General features: G+C 26.1%; 3 protein-coding genes across 6 annotated transcripts in view; all 3 read right to left on the reverse strand.

The window, feature by feature from the left end:
- Positions 1 to 54: 54 nt before the first annotated feature.
- Positions 55 to 3064, reverse strand: LOC113555252 (replication factor C subunit 5). The gene is made up of 8 exons (XM_026959656.1): positions 2660 to 3064; positions 2509 to 2573; positions 2307 to 2434; positions 1086 to 1248; positions 852 to 1011; positions 552 to 763; positions 410 to 487; positions 55 to 310 (listed from the first exon to the last, which is right to left on the reverse strand). Exons 1-8 carry the CDS (start codon positions 2686 to 2688, stop codon positions 156 to 158), a joined length of 990 nt encoding a protein of 329 aa, XP_026815457.1. The 5' UTR covers positions 2689 to 3064; the 3' UTR covers positions 55 to 155.
- Positions 3065 to 4367: 1303 nt separating this feature from the next.
- On the reverse strand, positions 4368 to 5911 carry LOC113554220. Of its 2 annotated transcripts, none has more exons than XM_026957969.1 (4): positions 5749 to 5911; positions 5410 to 5559; positions 5223 to 5346; positions 4368 to 4776 (listed from the first exon to the last, which is right to left on the reverse strand). In XM_026957969.1, the coding sequence occupies exons 2-4, from the start codon at positions 5532 to 5534 to the stop codon at positions 4477 to 4479; spliced, it is 549 nt and encodes a 182-aa protein (XP_026813770.1). In that variant the 5' UTR covers positions 5535 to 5559; positions 5749 to 5911; the 3' UTR covers positions 4368 to 4476. The 2 variants fall into 2 exon arrangements, with proteins under 2 accessions (XP_026813770.1, XP_026813769.1); XM_026957968.1 differs by having other exon boundaries at positions 4477 to 4776; positions 5664 to 5911.
- A 2196-nt stretch (positions 5912 to 8107) lies between these two features.
- The window catches only part of LOC113555024, a 55218-nt gene continuing 41290 nt past the window's right edge, over positions 8108 to 22035 (reverse strand). Inside the window, exons 22-28 of one of the 3 annotated variants that reach the window (XM_026959303.1) lie at positions 15542 to 15889; positions 14506 to 14969; positions 13499 to 13631; positions 12362 to 12511; positions 11440 to 11540; positions 11240 to 11365; positions 8108 to 10657 (exon numbers count right to left, since the gene is read on the reverse strand). In XM_026959303.1, coding sequence (XP_026815104.1) covers positions 11266 to 11365; positions 11440 to 11540; positions 12362 to 12511; positions 13499 to 13631; positions 14506 to 14969; positions 15542 to 15889 — 1296 coding nt within the window. In that variant the 3' untranslated portion in view covers positions 8108 to 10657; positions 11240 to 11265. The remainder of the gene's footprint in view (positions 10658 to 11239; positions 11366 to 11439; positions 11541 to 12361; positions 12512 to 13498; positions 13632 to 14505; positions 14970 to 15541; positions 15890 to 22035) is intronic. The other 2 variants (XM_026959302.1, XM_026959301.1) reach the window with 2 other exon arrangements.

The raw sequence follows: 22035 nt of genomic DNA on the forward strand, positions 1-22035 counted from the left end.
ATGAACAAAAATTATAATAATAAATTATGATTTATTTATTTATTTATTTTTTTTTTTAAATTATTATTTTGATATATTTACATAAAATCATGATACGAATTACGTGTATAAACAAAAATTCCAACTTAAGAGAAAAATACTTAATTTTGCAGTCTTCAATCATCAGCTGGTTTTAATTTTGATCTTATCATATGGAAAGCACTTATTAAACTACTGAGATGTATTTTTTCACTGGTTCCACCATTTAGGCGCACTTCAATATCAGCCATTTCGGTTAGTATTTCAATGAGAGAATCTGGTGGTAGATCCACTAAAATATATAAGGACCATTATTAGTTAGTAATTACTTATTATTTTGTACATAAGATAAATATTAACATTTTATAGATGTATAATAAGTAATACTTACATCTATATAAAAAAGTGTGCAATTCTGTTAATATGTCTTGTAAAGCCAAACCCTTCTGAATTTTTAATTCTTGAATTTCTATGACAAAATACAATTTGTTTTACATAATGGTTAAGTTATTCAAGCAGTAATGTAGATTTACTTTTGAAAGTAGTAGAAAAGTCATCATTTAGCAACCATTTTAAAATATTCATAATGTCACTCTTTAATGGATGACCAACACATGTATAGACAGAATCTTCGCTTACTTCTGGAAATGCAGTAGCAGCACTCTGTAATATGTTGAGAACTTTTCGCATATCACCTTGTGCCAAATCTATTAATGCTTTTTTACCATCTTCTGTTACTTTCACTCTAAAAATTAAATAAAAAAAATTGTAAAAAAAAAAAATTCAATAAGCATTTGGAAAAACATAAAATAAAGAAAGTGAGAATATCATACTTTTCTTGTTCAATAACATATTCAAGTCGAGGCATAATTTGTTTAAAATCAAGTGGACCAAATCGAAAGCGTGTACATCGTGATTGTAGGGCTGGAATAATTTTGCTTAAGTAATTGCAAATTAAGCAAAAACGGACATTGTCAGTAAACTTTTCAATAACTAAAGAGTAAACACAATAATTATGAAACTGTTATTGATTTATTTATATTATTAATATTTAAAAGTAAATATACTTCTTCTGAGGGCATTTTGGGCATCATTAGTCATAGCATCTGCTTCATCCAAAATAATTAATTTGAAACCTGATTTAAAGATTGTTCTGGTTGATGCAAAGTTCATAATTTGTCCTCTCACAACATTAATTCCTCTGTCATCAGAAGCATTCAACTCAAGAACCTAGACATTGAGAAGTTTGTACATACTTTTGATTTTGTAAAAGAAAAACTAAATAGACATTTAATATTTGCTTTTAAGGTATTGTAAGTTCTAATAATTATACTTATAATTAAAGTAAAAAGTGAAATTGGGCATATTAAGAACAGTACATAAATTTTAATAAATAAATAATACAAGTTTCAATAAAAATAATGTTTAAGATTAAAAGGTTTTATAATTAGCTTAACATATTATTATGTATATTATATACAAATATCTATTATAGGCATTCGCAGCCTCCGGTTACAAGAGCAACAAGAGATTAATTTGGGGCATTCTTCAAATTCACCATTAAAACCGGCCTATAGTCTTACTTTTTATACTATTGGGTATTAAAATTAAAATTGTATTGGTTATTTGATTTTTTGGATAAAAAGTTTTACAGTAAGGTACTAAGCCACTAAAGGTATACTTTTCCATATGCCTATAGTTAATATTTATTATTTAAAATATGATAAATATTTACGATTAAAAATCATGGCTATTTATTTTTATGGTAGAAAGGCCTACTAGTTTTATATTGGTCAATTCTATAATCATAAAATATTTATTTATACTTTACAAAAAAAAAAAAAATAATTTGTGAAAATATTGTGGGCGCGTCTATGATATTTATGTATAAGTTTGAACCTTTTATAGACATTTTATTTTCAAAATAAAAATAATTTCTCATTAATAATAACTGTCTAGTTTATGGACTTTATTATTATGAGTAACATCATTTTTATCAGTAATGAAGTTGATTATAGATATATTTAACTAAATTTTTAAGTTTCATTATTTTGTTAATTTTATAATCAAATAATTGATAGTTGTAAAGAAACTAATTTTAAGTCAATCATACAGAACAAAAACAGAATCATCCCATTAAAGTATATAGTAAATATTCTACCAATGAAACTTATTTAAACTAAAATATTTTATTTGCTAAATTAGTAGTATTAAAAAAATATATATGATTAATTCAATAAACAATAACTACAACCATAATATTATCAATACATATATGTCATATATACCATTGAACGAAACTGCGCTGGAGTATACAATTGCTTGGCACATGCTAATATTGTACTAGTTTTTCCAGTCCCTGGCGGTCCGTAAAATAATAGATGAGGTAATTGATCTTCTTTAATAAATTTACCAACTATATAGATTTACAGAATATTAATTAGTTTGTTCGATAAATTCATAAAAAATTGTTTATTTTTCAAATTTTACTTGTTTTAATAATGTCTTCATGTGAAATTAAATCATCTAAAGTATTTGGTCGATACTTTTCTACCCTGTGATCATATAATACAGAAAAAAAATAAAAAATGGTAGAATATAAAGAGGTAAAACAAGTTTTAAGATAATTAAAACAACTTACCAAGGGAGATTTGGTTTTACTTTCATCATGGTGCCAATAATAAATGTTAGAAGCTGATACAATTTCAGTTATCTCAGTATAATTAATTTTTTATAAATGTATGGATACAGATCGTAACGAATAATTTCATAACTCGCTCTAAGTAATAGCACAGAATTTATTCTGTGTTAATAGTTTAGTTTAATTAATTTTATGCCAAAATTAAGTTAAAAATTTGTGTACTTTCACTATACTTTAATCACTATTCACTAAATCCACTTGTATAGTTGAGTCTTGAATAATTCAATCATAGAAATTAATATGAATTCTTGTGGTTTAAATTAAGTTGTGCCAAATGCCCAATTACTTGAAAATTGAAAATAATAAATATTTTTGGTTGTACACTACACTACAAAACATTACTACAATAATACTGTATTATGTGTTTTGCCGTTTTAGGTTAAATGATAATGTTTTCAGTTTTGGCGCCAATGTCTTTATCATATACTTATCAATATTATTATATTCTTATTTTACGTATTTTATATTATTAGGTTGGTAGTGTAGGTACCGCATTAATAATATCAATAATATAGATAGTTATATTTACTTTCTTAAATCATGTTTCAGGTTATTTTTCTGTGATAATATAATAATATTTGCTTCTAAACTAATTAAACTACTAAAGAAGTATAGATATATAAGATGTATAAGAAATCTGTGCTTGGAATACTTGCACGTAATTTTCTTAATTTTATTCTTTTGTATTTATAAGAATTTAGAGCATATTCAATAATTGTATGTGTAAGCTTTATGGTTTATATCATAGATCTATTAATTTGGTTCATAAAACAAGAATAACCACTGACAATGTCTAATGTGTCTGAATATAACTTAGTAACTTACTTTATATAAACAATTTGTATAGCTAATAGATTCAAAAATGTGAAATATTGTGTTACAATATTCCTCTTAAATTAGATGTTTATATTGGATCCAAAATTCTCAAAAATATACAATCATAGTTATTTTTTATAGATATTTAAGTGGAATAAATTAAATAATACAATGAATAATGATGTTAATTGTTAATTAGGTAATTAATAATAATTCAAAAATATTATTTGTGGGACTTAAATTTTTCATAAATTATGAATTATACTATACGCAATGGCATTTTTAAAATATACAGATTAATTTTAAGCTATTTATTCTATGAACTTCTTCAGTATTCACTTTTTTTTTTACAGTAAATTGGTATTGAATTTTAACTAAGTTAACTTAAGTTAATAACAGTAATAATATAATATAATATAAAATATAATAACTATATCTAAAAATATATCGTGAAGTAGACCTTGCAATATAGCTGACTGACTGTCTCAGCTCAGAATCATTTATAGTATACAATGATGTTTTATTGAATTCAAATTTAATTTATTATAGTGAGTTACTCAATACTTAATATATAAATAAATATTGCTGTAATTTATCTTATATTATTTTAAAACTGAAATCAAAATTATTTTTAAAGTAAAACATAGTTTTTATATGCCATAGTTTACCAAATACTTTTATGGTGTATAAAAGCAAATTTAAAATATAATTATTAATTTATGATAATACTAGTACATATAAATTTGAATTGAAATATAACATTAGGAACAAGAGAACTACTACCATAAGAAAAAAATAGAAACAATATTGATAAAATTAGGTTTATTTCATTTATAAACATAATTTTATGCTTTTACATTGAACTAAATTAATATAAAAAATAATTGAAAACACATTATATTCAGGTATTTTATAGTACTACAAGAAATAATAATGTCAAATTATACGATCGTGGACCATGGATTCAACCACTTATTACGACAATTTTTTTCAACTGTATCTTTATCTACTCGTTCGGCCAATTTTTCAAAGTCTTTGGTAGCTTCTAATCGCTTAGTATCGGGCAAAAACTTTTTTGAAATCCTAAACACACCATCACTATCTAAATGTGTACCCCAATAATCTTCTTTTTCTGGTAATCCATCAGGTGTTTGTATTGGTGTTATTTTTATTAAATGTTTAACTTTCCACAATCGTGCATTCATCTCAGGTGTATTTTTTACAATAGCTATATCACTAATCTATAACAAAATAAATATGCATTTTAAAAAGGTATAATGAAAAAAATTGTATGTTTAGAAATAAAATCAATCAAAAGATTTTTTTTTTTAATTCTATTCTTACAAAATTTTAATCAGACAAACAAAAATGTTTTGAATTGTATAATACTTAATTGTATTTAAAAATTATAAATTATAATAACTAATAACTGTGTAATTTAATTTGGATATCACCATACTCAATTTTGATCACAATTATTAATTTTAATAAAATAATAAAAATTAAATTATTTGACTTTAATATTTGTTGATTTACCCAATTATATAATTATAAGTAGTTAAGTAAATTGAAAATGAGTCTACCATCTATAGTACAAATGATACATTCAGACTATAATGTAGTATATTTTGTTTTATATAATAAGGAATCTGGATTGTTTAAAACTAATTTAATAAAAATATATTACTTTATGATCTAAGCCCATATCAGTCAATATTTTTTTTTGCCAATACGGATTATATAAATATCGTTTAACTCTTTGAACCATGAATAATTTTGTTGGTGTATATGGAGGGTCAACTTCACCTTCTCTGAAAACATTTATAAATAGACCAATAAAACATTTTATAATGAAAGCAAAAAAAAAACTTTACCTAGGGTAATAAGTGAATCCAAGGTATTTTTTACCACCAGTCCAGGATTTTAAACCTCGTACAACCATAGTCATTGAATACCATTTGTTTAAATTATTTATAGAATGTTTAACTAGACTGGACATCTTTATAAAATTGTGTTGGTTATTGCTAAAAATGAAAAATTCTACTATAAATAATTCATCAACATACACAAAATTCAAAAAATAACCAAACTAAATACAAATACCAAATTAAAATATTAACTAGAATACCTAAGTATTTATTTATTCTTAATAGCAATAATAAAATATAAAACTAATAAGTAGTTATTAGTTAATAATTAAAACATTGAAGTACCTATTGAATAATTTAACACTATAGAAAACAGATAACTGGTCAGTGGTCACTGATAGTCGATGGACACCGAATAGAAATTATAATTTATGGTAAGAATAGTAAATCATAAGTTAAATAGTAAGTACTGAAGTTTAAAAATTATAAGTTAACATACTGAGAAAGCGAGAAATAATAATAATAATACTTATCACAAACTGATAAAGTATTTAATATTATTAAACCTGAAATTTGGTTGAAGTTAATACCACACAATCAAGATCTAATAAGAAGAGGTTAGCCCAGTTATCATGATATTTTCTGATTGGCTGTTGCGCGTGTGACGTAAACGCTAGACCGTAATAGAGCAGTATTCATAAAATACAAATGTAAAATTGTGAATTTTTGAACCTTCTGAATTTTTCCACCGAAAATATACGAAAATGCACCAATGTATTTTAAACCTTATATATTCGTGTATTCTTACACATAAATTGATTTAAGTTCGACCAACTATTTTACTTATACACCAAAAATACACGTATTGTCGACGTTTATTAAACGCAATTTTTCCACCGAAAATAAACGAAAATGCATCAACGTAGTTTAAACCTATTATATTCGTGTGTTCTAGAATTAGGAATTTTATATACAAAACTTATATATTAGCAGAGACGTATTTAGGGGGGCAGGGTCCCGGGCGGTAAATTTTGAATTTTGGAGAGCATTTTGATATAATACGGTATCTAGGTTTTTCTTACCTGGGGCGCAAAATTCCTAAATTATACGTCTGCATATTTCGCATACCTAACTATTATTTAACGTGGACAATTATTATGAAAAATTATAAGTAATTTTTAATAATAATTTATTATAGTTATTATTCTTATTAATTTTATACTGTTACCTGATTTTCTTTTCTGGCGGAATTTACATTAAAAAAAGGTAGGAACTCGTGGCGGAGTTTACATGCGCCTAATATTATTATCTATTATATATATGAGATAAGCCCATGTGCAATGAATGATAATCATTAATCACAGATCGACGACTATCGAACCATGTGGATTTTATTTTATCTTTACACAACAAACTAATTAAATTGTTTAATAGTTATTATATACGTCATTTTTAAAAAAACTATCAATACAAATGACGTAGTTGTAATAAATATAAGAACTCTTAAAAATAATATATTAAACAATCTCATAATACTTTGAAAATAACCGATGGATCTTCATAAAATCCAGCTATAAGAGCTATATGATCAGGACGCGACTGGGTTGGCACTCGAGTATGGCATATACCATTCAAATCACCAATTATTAGTGGTGATTTGAAATAAATATCAAAAATTGAGAGTAGTAATATCAACTGAGCTAATAGTCCCAGTATTGAAATTTTCAAATCAACCATTATTATTTTCTTTTTGAGATATTAAATACTATAAACGTATACTATGCGTATAAAATATATTAAACATTTCATTTAAACTGTGTATTTATCAGAATATATTAAATTAAAATCCATGATAAAATAATTTAATAATAACAATAATTAATTGTATAGTGTTAAAATCAATATTACACAATATTACAAGAAATTATCAGTTCAACATTTTAAATAAATATGCAGTTATATCTTATACATTGTATTATGATATATAAGTTATAAATTATAAAAATATAAGTAACAAAAGAATCATCTCTCTTGGCACCATTTTATGTAAAACGTACCCCTTAAAATTAATAATACCAATGTAGAAACCATTATCATGAACTAAAAAAAAAGAAAACGGCAGTAACACAACACTTTAAGCACATTATTGAATTTGAATAATATAAATCGCATCCACGATTTTCTTTTGTAATTTGCGTTTCTGCATCAACAACTGTAATGTAAAATTCTTAAAATTTTGCTGGTTATTATATCCCATTTCGATATGCATATTAAATGTTTGATAAAAATTGATATTTTTTTATATGTAATGTCATGTAAAATGTTATGTTATGATGTTAATGTACACCATTTAATGAGATTGATGCCGATCAGTTATTTTAGCCAAAACATATGAGTTTTACAGATCGATCTAATAAAAATAATGCGATAATACATATTTCATAAAACGATAAAACTAATTTTAAATCGTTATAATGTCTATTTGAGATTGGTTACTCCACATTTTTTATTTTAATTTCGAATAATTAACGTTTAAAAATTCTTAAATTTCTATCAAAGACTTATTCAATATTTCAGTATATTGACGTTTGTTAATTTTTGTGTAATCAAATAATACATAACTCACTGCATTTTGTAAGGTTTTAACTTTATTGAAAACATTTTGACAATTTTCTTGGATAGGTTTACATTATATATTACCTATCCAGAAATACAAATAAATGAATTAAAAACAATTTTTATACATAAACAATAAGTTTTATCTAATTTTGTTCACTTAAAATAAAAATATAAATGCAATAGTTTGTCCGCTCTCAGAGATGTATATAGGTATAGGTAGGTAGTACATATTATTTAGCTATTAGTATAATTATTTAGAATAAAATTTAAATTTTGTAAATAACGAATAAGTAAGGAAATATAGTATAATTAAATATAAAAATTATTTCAATGATTATAAATAATAGCTGAGCATTTGAAATATATATATATATGGTCTGTAATAGTATATTACATCAATCATTGCCTACCTAAATTGTATAGAATTTTTTTTAATGGAAATTTTAAAATAATATCAAAGATAAAAATGCTTACAATGTTTTTAGGTACCTACATAAATTAGCTGTTATCAGTGACGGATCTAGGTTTTTTTTTATGGTTGGTGCTATTTTGTTAATAATAATAGTCCTAAAGTTCTTATTATGTAAATTTTGTTGAAAAAAATTAATAATTTGGTACTTAAACATAATTAAGCAGTATACAAATTATAAACAATTTAATATATTTTATTTTTTTTAAAAATTGGCCAATTATTAGTAATTTTTAATAAAAAATACGCGGTACGGGGGTGCTTCAGCCTCACCCCCAACCTAAATCCGTCATTGGCTGTTATGTTTAATTTGCTTGATATTCAACCATTATTATCTAATTTATATTATTGTAATGTCATGATATTATTCATTTATGTATTATTATAACATATAACTTGCATTAACTGATCTAAAACTAAAGACAATTTAAACTGGACATCTTAATAGGTGTTTGTACCCGAGAATAATTAAGGAACATTAAGAAAATCGAATAGATGTAATTGAAGTAGTTATGTCGAGTCATAACATTTAAAAAAAGTATTTTTGATTGTTTGAAATAGGATTACATATATGTTGGTTTTTAAAATTTGTATAAGATATTTTAAATAAATAATAGTCTTCGACAAAATCATCACTTTTAAGTAGAAAACCTAAATGTATTTTAACTGATTGTAATTCTTAACTGCATCAAATAATAAAATCATACTGATAAATTCAGTATTATGTATTTAGTTCATTTTTAAATTTAATTTTTGAATGCAATTTTTAAGTACGTATATTTTTGTCTCTGCGCATTTATATATGTTAAATCAACTTAATATATTTTTCATTTTGGTTGTTTTTGCTTGATTAAAGTTCATTAAACATTTAATGATTGTTATTTGGTACCGATTGTTAAAATTGTTCAAGTTTCAATAATTAACTCCCAAAAAAGATTATAGTGTATTTTTTGCATTACATCACCCATCTTATTTACCAGGTGTGAATGTTTATTTATTAAATAATATCTTATAATATATATTTATTTGCAAAGCAATAATAATAACGATGAGGTAAAGAGTATACTAGTATAGCACAAATGCACATATGTATTTTGTAAATCCTGCGTACTATTTGTACTTCTATATTGTCAAATCATTACCACATTTCAATGAATTTTTTTTTTGTCGCTTTAAAATGTAATTTTTTTTACTTATATGTATACCTATAAGGTATACATTATATAATAATATATTGTACAAACGATAAACAAGCATACATTGATTTTAATGTAACGGTAAATATGTTGATGATGGATTCTAACGAAGTTTTAATGAGCCAAAGACTCGAGGTAAGTTCGTTGTATATAAAAATAAAATAGTTTTTTTTTTGAAGTAAAACAAGTGAAAACAACGTATAACGTACTAACTTGGAAAATGTTGAGACATCGTTGTCATAATATACAATAAAAACAATTATATAAAAAAAAGAATAATCAGTCTATTAGCATAGCACAACCACATATTATTATTGTTTTAATATGAATAATATGATATTGCTGTTTTGATTAAAAATATGCAATACAACCTAAGTACTTTTATATGTATAAAACGTATATCGTATTTAATTAAAGATTGTATCGTAATGACTATGAGTAATGACATATTATATATCATTTAGTTCAAAACTGCGAGGCTTTAGGCCACTGGTTTTTAAATAAGTTTTAAATATCAATATATCGATATGATACCGGATTAATTGGTATATTGATAAACCACATATTTTATATATATATAGTTTATACATAAACCGATATTTTAAACAAGAGATCAGAATTTTATCTTATGATTTCCAGAATCTGAATTGAAATTATATAACAATTTCATGAAAACTATATTTATAAAATATTAATAATACAAATTCCAAAAAAAATAAAATAAAATATTTGTTTTGGTTTTAAGCCATATACATATTGGTATATGTTTCTATTGGATCAAACTTATCAGAATGATAGAGTTTAGTAAGTAGTAAAAAATATCTACGACAGTCAACTATTATGAGGTACCTATAATACCTATAATATGAGTTAATATTATATGATACAGTTAACCAAAGAGTAATAAGTATATGCTTTCAATAAGATTGAGTTTGATTTCTTTGTTCTGTTTTGATTTTTCGGACTTAACCTGAAACAATTAATATTAATATACTTAGATTGTATATAATTTAAATGTATATGTTATTAGGAATGTTTATGTACATAGATACTCTTATGATGTATCCGTACTTTTTGCGGTTTAATAGATTATAATTTTATATAGGTACCTAATACCTATGATTTTCTTTGAACGTCAGTATCTCATTACTTCTAAATGTATTAACATTTTTCAATTTTTTTTTAATGAGAATTTTAAGATATGTATATATTAATATTTAATATAGTGTCTACAAGTGTATTAATTTTTTTTTAATGAAAATGTACATTTTTAATTTAATGATGGGGAAAAAAGTTTTTCGAACGTTTTGATGATATTATAATAGTAATTGAATTTCGAACGAGTTATTAATATTTTTAAATGGATGGACTTGTGTTGCATAAGGTTATCCCCACGAAGTATTTGTTCGCTGTGTATAATGACTTCAAAGTTCAAATTGTGCGGAAAATATATTTTTAAAAACGTTATTATTTTTTTTTCGAAATAATTAAAATGATTTATTGTAAAACTAATCGTCCTTTATATTATGTTAAGCACTATATATGTACTCACCCGTCTTCTCCGAATAAAATTTGCGCTCATTTTAGATTCGGTGCTGCAAGTCCTCTTCGGACGGCTCCTGCCGGACGTACGCCACATGTTAAATCTGTCGCATTCGCAAAACCATAATTACAACTTCTTTTTAACACACAAAGTGGACAACAAACTAGATTATTTTTCATGCGGTTTAAACATAATAACTGTTTGCTTACAAGTTTTTGGTGATTGATTTTTCTGCAGAATTTTTGTCTTTGGACCCAGCCACGGTTCTGGTTTTAAAGTTTAAAAGAGTCTGACCTTCTCCGTAAACGATCTGTAAACAGTTAATAAAAACACACAATAATTAAAGCTATACTATGGTTTATAGTATAATAACATTTATAAACATCTAGTTGAAAAAACAAAATTAGTAAATAATATCCATATGATAAAGAGGGTGATTTACCAAACATGTTGATCCCTTTTTTTTACAATAATGGACTTTTTTAAAACTGATTATTGTATTTAAGAATATATCTATGTGTTTATATGATTATATGAAGTGTAAAAGACCTTATTTTCAAATTATTGAGATTTTTGGTACTGGAGGAGTGTTTTGTGAAGATACAAACCTTTTTTTTCAAATAAGAACCACCCTTTTTATACTATGTATTATTTATTGGATACTTTTTCTAAAAAAATTCAAATTTATATGAATTTGTGTAGTAAGGATAATGAGTTTGGAAGATCCGCGGGCTACAGTGATTTTAATATTTTAGCAATTAATATTGATTTATCAACGTTTTAAATTTATAATTTATAAAAATTGTTCAAGTATAATAAATACTAAATTTAATATGACATTTATTTTATATTTTTGTAAAACCATTCTTAAGGTCTTTTATCCTCAATATAAATATCATTTAAATAACTGAGAGACCACTCAATTCTCATTTTAAAAACAGAAGTTTACATCATTACAATACACTTCTAAAACAGTATTTAAGTATTGCCTCTAAGTGTATTCAAAAATTCCAAAAATTAAAATTTGTATAAATTTATTATTGTAAAAGATAACAGTTGTAAATAAAAGTATGTTTGGTGAATCACACTTTATATTACGAAATACAAGTCCCTAAGAAATGTATATTATACCTCTTTGTATTCGTATGACGGAGTATTGTCCGATGAATCAATTTCTTCGATTAGTGGTTCTAGTCGAGCTGGTCTCTTTTTAGGCGTAGAAGAGGATATAACTGAAGATAAAAATAGTGTTTCATTTTGCTGTTCTTCGTGGTAATTTACCTTGATAGGAAATGAGCATTTGTTTATATTCTTTAATTTACAAACAAAATCTGAATTTATTATTTATTAAATGGTATAGATATAATATTTATTTTAAACTTTAACATACTCATTTTTGCAGTGAGAAATTCTAAAAAAAATAAAATAGTCAAGTGTTGTTTCAAGTAATGTTTAAACAAAATTAATTGAAAGGCATAGAAATAATATTTTTTGATAAATTTCAAAGACATTTTTACTTGCACTTGATAACGTCTTTTCGCCTCTTACCAACTAAGTGACCTACTAGTTATCGGTCGATTATCTATAACAGCTAAGCCAAATTCTACCCTATTTTGTTTATAGGACACGATCAATAGATTTTTTTGTCGAGTCCAAAGATAGGTTAATATATCATTGACTGTATCAGATTTTACACGTTTATACATTTTGTAGCGAAAACTAAACGCGGATGGCGGGTCTGTTATGATAATGGAGATTTAGAATTTTAAACATGCATGTTAACCCTTATAACGTAGTAAGTAAAACCATGAATATAGTTACACATTAATAGTGAAGTGGTTATTGGATGCCAAATTGTTAGTTTGTGAGATAAAAATTTTTTGATAAACCAATGCCAGTATTGTAGCTGAATTGCCTATTCAAGACGCCGTGTTATCATATTTTTGTAATTAAAAAATAGTGATATAAATCTCACTTTATTATAATTATCCATTATTATTATTATTATTATTATCATTATTTTTATACTATAATTTTATGATTTATGACATACAATGAAAATTATGCTAATGGGGAAAAGATTACTTTTCCAATTAATAATATTAGTAATATAATAGTAATATTCGTATCCTAAATGTGCATCGAGTGTCGAGTATACCTATACGCAAGTTCTCACGGAATTAAATGTTTCAATAACAATTAATCTGTTTGATTCAGCATAAAAGATTTATCCCAGTGATTCATGCACGCTTATAACGTTTTGCTTACTTCAACGGATAACGGCGAAGTAGTACTACTATTCGGCGTTCCCCAAAATTCTTCGCTCGATGCATCGTAGTTGTAGTCTTCGTCGGTTGGTAGACAGCAGCTGGCTGTGACGGGACAAAAGTCTTCGGGCCACCTGTAGAAGAAAAGAAAACAAAAAAAAAAAAAAATCATAGGGGCTTTGTGAAGATATAACGCATTACTATAAAACGGATTTATACCAAATTTTAAATAATGATAGATTCGTAGATATATTTCACATACATTAATAAAATCGAAAAAGATAGTATCCGGTGAAATTATTCTAACACGTCATCAAATTTAACTCGTATAATATGATATAATTCAAATAATTTTTTGATTATTATTAAGTAATTTTACCCTAGTTATAAAGAATAAATTAAATTGTTAAAGATTTTTTTCATGATTTTTTCGTAATTTTTTATATCACGAAGTATTCATAAAATTATAATAAACTTATAAACATATTAATGTCAACAATTTGCGTACGATATAGAATCAATTGTGTGTTGTTAGCTTTAATATTAAAGAAATATTGATCTATAATCAAATTTAAAGACAAAAATATTATCTGTGTTTGCATCGTTGGTTATTCTTATTAACAATATTTTAATTTTCAATCAAGTAAGTTGTGAGTACCTATATAAAATATTACAACTTTAAAAGTGTCTATAACTCGCTTGAAAATTAAAATATCGTAGAAAGACAAATGTATGAACACTTTAGACACATATAATAATTGTATCTTTATGTTTGATAATACTTTAATTTTCGTATTAATAATATTTTAAAACTAACAATACAAGATCTGTTTTGTTGGACTAAAATATTTCTCATGTCTTACGTTTGTAAGACAGCTCCAACACTATATGATTACAAAAACATAAAAAGTTAATTAAATTGTTAATATTGTTAAAATTTACAGATTTGGTCGAATAAATTATTTATGATTAATTATTATAGACGATTATGTACAATAATAATATTACCGGTAATCAGTGGTCGAACAATATTCCACTCTGTCTAAACTATCCGTCGAATGATCACGATTCGTGCCAGTTCTATCCAAGCTACACGTCGACGAAAACCGTGGTTGTACTCGAATTTGTTGTTGATGATGTTGATGAGCGCTACGTTGTAGTGGTGGTGACGATGATAGTAAAGCATACGGTTGATCTGGTTCGAGTCCATCGTCGTCTTCGTCGTCGTCATCGTCCTCGTTATTGTACATGTTACCGCTGTCATTTTCAATATTGTTGTTCACATAATTGTTGCTGTGATTAATTATGTGTCCGAAAGGTTCACAAGGGCTAAGGTCTGTGGACACGGACACCGTGGATGGTTTCCACTTATTATCGGGATCCATGTCGAGGAAAGCGTCGGTATGCTGGTTGCCGTTGATGTCACATTTCTTTTGACACTTTTCGCACATGTTTTCCGGTACGACCGTTCTCTGAGCAAAAATATGGAACGAAACAACAAGCAAGTTAATAAACATTTATAGTCTTCAAATCATGTTAGGTTAGATCACATAATTTTGAACAGCAACCGCTTTCGCATAGAGTTTGAAAATCAAATACAAGTCATAGCCCGGGAAAAATAATTGAGCTTAATTTTCCAGGCAAATCCGTTTATTAGAAAACGATGAATAATAATCAATACTTAATTTACCAGTACCAATTTCAGTTACAACCACTGCATTCAAGTTTTCAAGTATTCAACATTGCGTACTCTTGGTGCAAGACCGCCACAACTCAAAATTTTGATGTTTTGAGTTATGACTTGCAGTTCGATACTTTTTATTAAACAAACTATTAACTGAATAAAATTGTTTTGTGTGTGCTACAAGAGTCGTGAATTAGCAATATCCGAATGTATGAAAAAAACAAAACTATATTTCTTAAATCTGCTTTTCAATTGTGTTGTCCAAACTACATATAAAAATGAATGTTCGTTGACCATGTATCGAGTATAGATACGAGATTATTGATATTATTATTTTTATTATAAAATCATAATACTTACTTGACTATCGTCCGGACTGCTGACCACCGATACGGTTTCTGCTGTATTCGCGTATTCGACGATGGCCTCTACACCGTCTCTGGCCGCCGCCGCCGAGGACAACCGACGTTCGATCTCTATCCGTTTGGCGTTCATCTGTTCTGCGGACCACAGTTCCAAGTCATCGTCATCGTAGCCACTACCACCGCTGTTGCCACTTCCACCGGGGCCATAACTGCCACCGTCAACTACACCCCCACCGAGTTCGCCCTTGATCCACTGCGATATGTGCAGCGCCTTGCCCTTGTTGCACGTACTGCTCTTGGTCATCCGCTGACACCTCTCATCCACCAACGACGCGGCAAACGACTAGAAATCCACAGACGGCATATGATGCAGTTGGATTTTTGGTTTTTGGTTTTTGCCATTTATCATAACGTTTATAACATGCGAGTTACGTGTACGAATAAGTCGTCGGTAACATTTAAAAGTCTTTTTAAGTTTTGCGTATTATCTGCATGTCATATTCCACGGAGCGACAATATAGCAGGGGTGGCCACAACGAGGCTCGCGAGTAGCACGAGGCTCTTGAAATCAAGCTTCGAGTAAAATTATTAACTATTTTAATTATTTTATAAACATCTGTTGGCTCGCTTAGAAATAGCTTCATAAATTTGCGGCTCCCAAAATTAATATTAGTGGCCACCTCTGCAATATAGTATTAGTGTTTAATTATTAATATTAAACTGGATTGCAAGAAAATAACGTAATATAATATTGTATTTTACGACACGGTCTATCTCAGTCGTTTTTGAATAGATATTTTACTTTTAGAATTTTTAATTCGGTTGACATTAAATAGTAGACAATATTATATTATAAAATTCAAACAAATGACATTATTTTGGAAAATTGAATCATAGTTACCTTTATGTATCATAGATACATATAGCTTTATGAACATTTAACTCGTTTGAAATAAACAAATCACAAAAGTAGGGGGTGTAAATGAAAAAGTTACCTAGCAAAAAATTAAAAATCTCATGTCAAGTATATTTAGTAGTACAGTATACTGAGGTACAAATTAATTTATTTATCTGTACATGTATAATATGTATATACTCGTAATGCATGCAGTCTTGTAAAGAATACGTTGATTTTATGTTTAAAATACGTCTTCGATTAAATGAGTGAAATGATATTCAGAATACGTTGTTCAAATAATTTTAAAAATGTATTTTAATAATTTAATATATTTTTCTTGTTATTAATGCTCATTTTTATAAAACAAATTTTTACGATTATTAACCTAACCTAACCAATGTCTTTCTTAACTAATGTCTTTCGTTTTTGGTTGGTAACCAGTGATTATTAATTTATAAATATAAAAATTATTTACATATTATACTATTTTTTCAAAAAAAGTATTTGAGTATAAAATAGGGGAATGTAGGTAACTACTGTGCTGTAGATTTGGTATACAATTGTACCCAGTCATTGAGTAAGTCGATGTAACGAATGTACTAAATTTTAATTAGATCCTGAGTGAAGATGCTCTGTCAGTTTAAATATATTATATATATTTAGTAAATTTTATGATATACTTATTTCTACCTATTGTATTAATTTATTATAGTATACGGCCGTGGTAGGTTGAATTAATTTTTACTGAAAACATTGAATTTATTAAATCATGTCAATAGTATATATTTATATCATATATTTTTGATATTAACTTTGGAGTCAATACCGAATTATCGTAGAATAGTGTAAATATGTTCGTAGAATAAATATAATATAGAATAATTAATTTAAATGTTTTGAAAAAATCATTGTATATTTAAAATATAATAATACGAGTATACGTGAACGTTTCAAATCTTCACGAAATAAATTTTTGTATTAAGTAGATATAACAAAATAACTAAAATCATAGTTATTCTTCATTTAAATATCTAATTTGATCAAAATTAAAAATAATGATATTTATATATTTTTAGATTTTTTACAGGGTAAACTACATATGTAGAACTTTGTATTGATTTTTCAAGCTTTTTGACAAATTAACAAAATTTTTTGCCAATATTTATAAATCAAAAATTGATAATGTCTATAAATAGCTCAAAACTAGTCAAAATATTTTGATTGGACGTAGCATGAATATAAATTATTATAAAATTATCCGGTGAAAATTCCAAGTATCTACATTTATTCGTTTTTGAGTTATTGCACATAATAAGAAAATTGGTGTTGTAAAAAGTTGGTTTTGCATAAAATTTCTACGTTTTTCCTTGGAATTTTTAAACTTTGATATTTATAAATTCTAGTTGGTATAATTATTCTATTTAATAAAATGTTTAATTTGAAAATTAAACCACTTTAATATATTATAAAAAATATCTCTGGACAAAAAAAAAAAAAAAACACCAAACGATATTGAAAAATCATAATATTCATCACTCAGCTCAAAATCTAAAATATAAATACAGAAAACGCGCATCCACAATACCTATTAAAATTTTTTTTCTTAAATATTTTGATTAATATTCAAGTATAAAAATATATAAAACTAATTTTATTTGTATACTTTACAAGACATGTATGCATGTTGACATTTGGCCAATTTACATTACATCTATTATTATAAATGAACTGTTATGATATTGTACACGAATATAGTATGAAAAGCATATTAAATTGTAGGACCTGTAAACCACGGTCTATGGTGAAATACAATAATAAGCGTTTGGTGTTAAGACATGATGCTCTTAAATTTTCGATTTTTCACATTATATCGTTGTATATTATGATTGTTCGATGGTTTTTCCTTAAAAAACCATTTTGTTTAAATTACTCGTGATTCGACGAATATAATATGAACGAATTGCGTGATATAATGCGATACGTATTGTGATAAGAAAACAGCTCACACAAATGAATTTGTAATCGTTTTTTTTATACACATTACTCAATATACCTACTGCTGACATTCACAAGCAAAACTATATAATACACGCTTTGGATTGTTAGGATGCTTTGATAAGGATATAAAATATTTAATCAGGGTCTTTCTAGAACTGTTTTAAAAATAAACCATTCAATTACGACTCATTTTTTTAAAAAAACATCAATTTAATTGGCCCAGCATATATGCACAATTACCATATACAGAAAAAAAATATCAAAAACTAGTAATTTTTAAATTGTAACTTCATCAATTAATTTTATCTGAAAAGCTAAATTTGATAGTTATATGTTATATGTCTATAAATAAAATCACTAAAATGAGTATATGTTTTCTTCGATATTCATTAAAAATTATGTGAATAACAGAATAACATATAATATTATGTACCATTCAAAGAACGATGGTCAAAGATAAATGGCGAAGAAATCATATGTTTTTGGAATAATCAAAAATGTTAATAAATCACATTTTAAACATCCCTTTGTTGTTATATTTTCTAATCACGCTGTGTATTTTAATGTATTAACTATTTGAAGACAAATTAAAAAATTTAATATTAATATTTAATCAAATATATCCTATAATTTCGTTATATATTGTGTAATTTATATTTTATACATTTGTATAATTTTAATTATTTATAACTAGTAAGAACAAGATATTGTCGCGAGACCTATAATATACTAGGTATACTATAAAATTAGGGTAAATTAATATTTAAAAAACGATACAGGAAACTTTGAAAACGCTTGAATGTTTATTATAATTTCTTTGTATACAGTTTAACCTATATATACTGTACTAGTTATGAGAGTTGTTTCCACTTTTAAAAATAAAAGTTAATGAGTGCAGAATCAAAGCCATATCAACTGGTGGTATTTGTAGGTACTTAAACCGCCGTGCTTTGAATTAAAAAAAAACCATTTGGGTTACGATGCGCGCGTGTCTGGTGCAAAATTATATATGCATAGCTCGGCGAAACATCACACTTTATAATATTATATCAGCAAAAAGTTTTGTTCAAATCAATACATAAAATAATCAAGCATGATTATGTTGTTGACATGCTTAATAATAATTACAGGTAAAAAACACATCTGCACATTCTCGTACTCAAGAAATCGTTTTAAAAATACGATTTTTTTTTTGTATACATGCATTGTACATTAATTTTTCCCTTAATATAAAACCGTTGTTTGTCGTTGCACGCATTCTTCCGCAAGGTTGCTGTAGTAATGGCTGTAAACAAGAAAAATGATCCAGCTACTATCCAAACGGTAACAAATGGAGGTTTTAGAATTCGTTTTGTGCGCAAGACCAAAACGCATGGTCTGTAGCTGTGCGACGAAATAAAATGACATATTATTGTTAAAAACAGCGTGTTCATCCTCATTACCTCAAAGAGCATTGACGTTATTTGTAATATTTGTTTGATTCCTTTACACGATTTGAAGTCATTCTTAGGCAACAGTTTGGAAAAAAAAATTATCATTTTTAAGTTCTAACTGTTTTGAATTTTTGATTAAATTTTTAATTTCTTATTCTGAAGCAGAATATTTTTCTGAAAAATTAAAAAATAAAAATTGAATTTTGAAGAATTTTATTGTTAAAAATATTGTTTTTTAACACCGATTGACTTGAAACTATGTAAGAAAAATAGACCCGAAAACGTTAATACTTGTCGAGATAATGAGTGAATAATGAAAATAATAATTGTTATTGTGCAATGTTTTACCGTTTAAATAGTACTAAATATGTGAAAAAAATTGATCGTATTCATTGTTTGAAAATATTTTTATTCATTGCAATTAAGTACAAGTATTTCAAATTTAAATTTAACTACAAAGATAATTTACTATCAAAAACGATATGTTGACAAATACAAATCCATCATGTAGACAAGTTGCTTAAAACTTTCGGGACGGAAACATTTACACTATATAAAACATTTTAGTTAAAAGTTTAATACTTATATACATGACATTTACGAACAGTGAACTACTTAAAACGTAATATATATAATTATTAATATATCTATTTTTTAATATTAAAATTGTATAAAGAAAAATAATTTTAAATAAATATAAGTATACTTATATAGTAAATATATTTTATGATTATATACACTATGGAATTTAAATATTATCAAGGAAGAAACAGTTCACGAAACGCGTCAAAACGAAATTTCTTTGGCTAGTATAAAGTTTTACATAAAAAAAAAAACTTTACAACGATAGGCAGTATCAGAGACCAATATACGTAGGCGTCATATTAAAATAATGTGTCTATAAATGTTACTCTAAAAATGAATGTATAGAGCGCTACACGCTCATGTAGTATTATGGTTTATAATTTACGCTCTACAATGTTATGGAATGTGTATTTATAACCATATAGTTATTATATAATTATTATACGTTAATAAATTTATTGATTTCGATGTTTAATAGCATTATCGATTTACAACTATGCAGTAATTAAACTTACAAGATATACAATTAGTCATAATGCATGTATACAAATGTTATATGAGTGATTTTATCATGTTGCGATCCGCCTATTCCCGGCGTCAAATAGATGCTGGTGCCCTGTGCTCTAAATCGGTACTCTAAACGGCGACTATATAAACTGGCAAAGCCACTACGATATTCAAATAATATAATAATATAATAGTATTATTTCCAAGCCGAATATTAATCGATTACGGGTATTCAAAATACACATTGCAGTGCCAACAACTATACGTATAATATTAATATTATTACTGCTGCTGTTCTATATTATGTATATGAAATTAATTTTTATAATATAATATATTTTAACATATTTACAGTGGTGTATTTGAGCTAGCTGTGCGTGGGTGTGTGGTTGGGTCTCAATCTATTTTGTGTATTTTTAATAATTATTGAATCTATGTATGATAATGTCAGCTTATATTTAAATATATTAATAAATAAAATAAAAATGGGACGTCGTCAAATCGATAAGTTGGTAATCTTTAACGGGCTGGTGTAAAAAATGAATATAATATTGTTAAATTTAAGAAATTGATTGGTGGGGGGGGGGGAGAATTGTATAATGATGGGAATTGTCAATCAGGAGTTATGACAAAAAAAAAAAATTTTAAAAAATGATAACTGCTCTTTCTTGACATTTTTAGCTTCAGATACGCCACTGAACAACATAATTAGTACAACATGCATTAATATACAATCAATATAGGTTATGTTTAATATTATAACTGTGCTATTTAGAAGGATGAAAACTATGTAACTGTATATAGGTCGTTCATCGCACGGGGAAGCTATAGGTATAATACTTTTAGCATTTATAATAATGGACAATGTAATATTATGTAGCATTCATTTCTAAATAAAAAAAAAAAAATCGTTAAGGCGTATCCCAACTGTATATTTTAACGTATGTCCGTCCACACTCGATATTCTGGGAAATCGCAGTTTCATCGAAGTAGTGCCTACTATTACCGCACAATATTATTCTTTGCGATATATTATGCACCCGGCGAGAATGAGGGACGATTAGATCA

Source organism: Rhopalosiphum maidis, chromosome 2 (assembly GCF_003676215.2).
Source record: "Rhopalosiphum maidis isolate BTI-1 chromosome 2, ASM367621v3, whole genome shotgun sequence".
NCBI lineage: Eukaryota > Metazoa > Arthropoda > Insecta > Hemiptera > Aphididae > Rhopalosiphum > Rhopalosiphum maidis.

Excerpts from the sequence above, each read along its gene's own strand:
- LOC113555252 (XM_026959656.1), bottom strand. The coding sequence starts at position 2,688 with ATGATGAAAGTAAAACCAAATCTCCCTTG. Across the intron at positions 1,249-2,306 it reads CAGCGCAGTTTCGTTCAATG|GTTCTTGAGTTGAATGCTTC; the intron begins GTATATATGACA and ends CTCAATGTCTAG. Across the intron at positions 1,012-1,085 it reads CCAAAATGCCCTCAGAAGAA|TTATTGAAAAGTTTACTGAC; the intron begins GTATATTTACTT and ends TTTACTCTTTAG.
- LOC113554220 (XM_026957969.1), bottom strand. The coding sequence starts at position 5,534 with ATGTCCAGTCTAGTTAAACATTCTATAAATAATTTAAACAAATGGTAT. Across the intron at positions 5,347-5,409 it reads GGATTCACTTATTACCCTAG|AGAAGGTGAAGTTGACCCTC; the intron begins GTAAAGTTTTTT and ends AAATGTTTTCAG. Across the intron at positions 4,777-5,222 it reads ATATGGGCTTAGATCATAAA|ATTAGTGATATAGCTATTGT; the intron begins GTAATATATTTT and ends ATTTTGTTATAG.